This window comes from Cenococcum geophilum (genome assembly GCF_001692895.1).
Source record: "Cenococcum geophilum 1.58 unplaced genomic scaffold K441scaffold_44, whole genome shotgun sequence".
Classification (NCBI taxonomy): domain Eukaryota; kingdom Fungi; phylum Ascomycota; class Dothideomycetes; order Gloniales; family Gloniaceae; genus Cenococcum; species Cenococcum geophilum.
The window spans coordinates 441,602-445,015 of record NW_027137602.1 but is presented as its reverse complement, the minus strand read 5'-3'; the positions used below and the strand labels follow the sequence as shown (position 1 = coordinate 445,015).

The 3,414-nt window shown below is 44.2% G+C and overlaps 1 protein-coding gene across 1 annotated transcript; it reads right to left on the bottom strand.

Annotated features, from left to right (window-relative positions):
* Positions 1–1,087: 1,087 nt before the first annotated feature.
* K441DRAFT_698859 (uncharacterized protein) lies at positions 1,088–2,996 on the bottom strand. The gene is made up of 2 exons (XM_067653102.1): positions 2,219–2,996; positions 1,088–2,162 (listed from the first exon to the last, which is right to left on the bottom strand). Exons 1-2 carry the CDS (start codon positions 2,943–2,945, stop codon positions 1,342–1,344), a joined length of 1,548 nt encoding a protein of 515 aa, XP_067500324.1. The 5' UTR covers positions 2,946–2,996; the 3' UTR covers positions 1,088–1,341.
* Positions 2,997–3,414: the final 418 nt, after the last annotated feature.

Genomic DNA, 3,414 nt, shown 5'->3' with positions numbered 1-3,414 from the left:
AAGGGCAGCAGTAAGCCTCTTTACCCTCTTCTTTTTGGCCTTCTTTTTTTATACCTTATCTATTTTTACGCCTTTTCTTTTATTAGTATTAAGCTATAGCTACGCTAAAGAAAGGTTACTAAAGGACTATCGCCAGTCCTATAAATGCTCTGAAATAACTCTAACCTTCTCTTCCTTTATTACTAGGCGTGATATCCACTTAGCGGATGCTCTAGTTGGTGTTTAGATAGGCGTCCGCCGGTTAACTAATGTTGTATTTATAGAGGGGGTGGGTAATTTAATTGTTAATATATTACCCGTTCGGCGGCGCTTTCTGCTTAATATTGTGGGGGCTGATGGGGTAGATATATTAATTAATTATAGAGCTGCTTCTGCGGATTAATTTGACGGTATTTCTAAGATAATAGCTGTTATAGGAGGGTAGATTAATTTCGTTAAAGAAGGTGACTGCTCTACATATAAAATAAGTCGCATCGCTTAAGAAACCTTGGAAAAGTCTCTCAGACTATAGAATTAACTTTTTGACAAAAAAGGTTAGCGATATCCGCTTGCGGATATACGTATGTCCGCTAATTGATTCTATGGTCTGAGCTTGCTAAGGTAATCACTCGCTTACCTTTTGGGGTTTGTGCCGTGGCTGGCACGCGGGTGACAAAAAAACTGGCACTGCAAACCATACAAATCACGGGGAACGTCAAAAGTCGATCAACTCTACGGATTTATTAAGCCACAATAACATAGGTTTTTTTATTTTTAAATAGATAAAGGTGTTAAAGTACCTTAAAATATTAAACCTATATTTTTCTTATTTTATATCTTCCTATGGTTGTTATATTATTAAGCTGTAAAGAAGATGACTACTTTGCAGTGCTGGTTTTTTTGTCACCCGCGTGGCTGGGTGATGCGGAGCCTGTCACCTCACACTAATTTAGCTGCATTTAGTTACTACGGCGTTATATAGACTAACATCTTGGCACTGAAATCTAGATTTAAATAATAAAAATTATAGTATAACATATATACTGCCTTTTAGAATATTAAAGATATTTTAGTAATTAAGATAAAATAAAAAAGATTTTATATTAAACCGAGCTATTTAAACCTTATTTAATAAACCTTATTAAATCTGCCTTATTTATTTAAACACCTATCTATTGCTAAGACTTACTGTTTATAGTATATATTTAATATAGAGCTGCATTGGAGTCCTAGAGCTCCACTAGCTTTTTAGCGCATAGAGTAGATTTGACCCCAAAATCCACTCCACTTTAATCTAACAAGATCACCGGTATCTGGTCCGTAGGACTCTCACTTTATCCGACGTCCACAATAGACTCCCTCTTAACTGCTTAGGAGAGCCTGCTGCATTCTGAGAAGATCATCATTCGTAGTGGAAACACTGAATAGCCCCGATTGCGGAGGACTCCGCCTCCTCTCGACGACCCTGAGGTCGTTAGACGCGAGTCCCCTCTCTTTCCAGATGCTGCAAACTCTTTCGGGAAAATCCATACCATGCACGCACCAATAGACGCAATCTATACTGGTGAGGTTCTGCTCTTGGAAGTGGGGTGTAGAGCCTTCTAGAGCATAGGTCTCCCAATCGTCGAACCGGCTTGATATACCAGCAGCTGCGAACTCCATTTCCCAGCTCAGGGTGGTAACAGAATAGGGCTTCCAAATTGCAACACGAAGGTGCTGAAGCTGGGGCATATGGGCGGCGGACTTGGAAGCGGCGACAAAGTATGGTTCTAAGGCCGAGGGCAATGGAATCAAGTCTGTTGCGCTGTCTTCGTCACTGAATTCATCATGCCATCCCATGGTTTCGGAAGCCTCGAACAGCCTCACGCCTCCTGGTGCCAGTGGAGCGAATGAGACATCGATTCGCTTCAAATTAGCCCAGGGATGTGCGCTTATTGGTGAATCGGGTCGCCAGAATAAGGTTGAAGAGCCAGAGTATGCGGGGCCGACTACAAGCCCTTCGAGCTTCGGTGCATTGGATAGATTGTGGAGAGCGCTGCTTAGCTCATCTGAAAGCTCGGCTGATTCGGACATAGAAGGTATCGTTGAAATGCATTCATAGTCCATGAGAGTCATCGACGGAAGTTGTAGCTTGAGGCGCTTTAAGCTGCTTGTAGGTAGTAGCGCAAATGCTTGAGCGAGAGCTGTGACTAGTTAGGCCGGAAAAGTGAAGACTGATATCAATGCACAGGGATTTTACCTTTGCGTTGTTGCTGCCTGCGCTCAGAATCATAGAGCCAATCTTTCAACTCCATTTCAAGAATTTCCAGACGAGGCAACGACGCTGCAATGCGCACGACCGACCCAGCATCGAAGGTCCTGCGGCTGCCCTGCCCGTAGGCGTAAAATGCTATAATCCTGGTCAAAGAAGGTAGGTTAATCAGTGCATCAGGGAATGAGAGTAAAGAGTTCTCATAGCGTTTCTCGAGGATGTCAGGTCGTATGCCTAGCACCACGTCTAGTTTCTGCTCAAAAAGTTTATGCTGATCGCGGTAAGCTGGATCAGTTGGAGACCAGGCGTATAAATGAAGCGTCAATGGTCTTGACTTATCCGCAACTACGGACTTTGGTGGAGTAACTTCCCAGGATTTCAAGATTGAGAACAGTCGGCTCATTGAATTCCCAAAAACTTGATCATTGGCCGCTACGTCTGCTAGACTCTCGACGTCATCCCGAGCGTCGTCGTCGTAAGCGGGTAAGACGACGTTAAATGTAAGGCTGAAAAGTGCCTCGCGACGTTGATCAGATACGAGACGCTCAAATGTGTCAATCTCGGTGGATTTGATGCTGAGAGATCCGAAGGTGAGATGTTCGATTGCAGGCTGGAAGGAGCGCGAGATTGTGGCATACGGCGCTAGCGGTCTTTCAAGGCTTGCGACGATCAATGATATGAGTTCGGGCGAAAGCGCCCCCAGTGCTAGAGACATAGCAGTGTCGGTGAATTAGGACGGTTCTAAGGTGGTAGGCTAGTAACGTCAGTCGCGCTTTGTCTCATAAATCAGACCCTCGTGGATCGTTGGCGCACGGACGGACGTTGCACTGCTCCTTATCAACCAACGAATTTCCACAAAGGACACGATTTGAAGTAATCAGCCACCAGATTCTTACTACCTTTCTATCGTCTAATTACTTTAAAAATAATACAAGGTCTAAGCCCTCCATTATCCCTTTTTACTCCAGATTAGCTAAATTATAGCTAAATTATATAAAAAGTTAGATATAGGCGATTAGTGTAAGGGATATTATTGCGGTCACCTCGGGATGCCCTTAGGACAAACCCCCCCGGACGTCCGTCGGTCACGTGCCGGAGGCACGTACCCGTAGTATATAGTCTCCACGATCCCAGAGGCCTTACCTCCTCAAGGATTTGTCTCTCTCACCAATCTATCCTGTTCC

Bases quoted from the DNA above. Each gene is read 5' to 3' on its own strand.
- K441DRAFT_698859 (XM_067653102.1), bottom strand. From the start codon at position 2,945: ATGTCTCTAGCACTGGGGGCGCTTTCGCCCGAACTCATATCATTGATC. The intron at 2,163-2,218 runs GTAAAATCCCTG...AACTAGTCACAG, and splicing joins CAGGCAGCAACAACGCAAAG to CTCTCGCTCAAGCATTTGCG.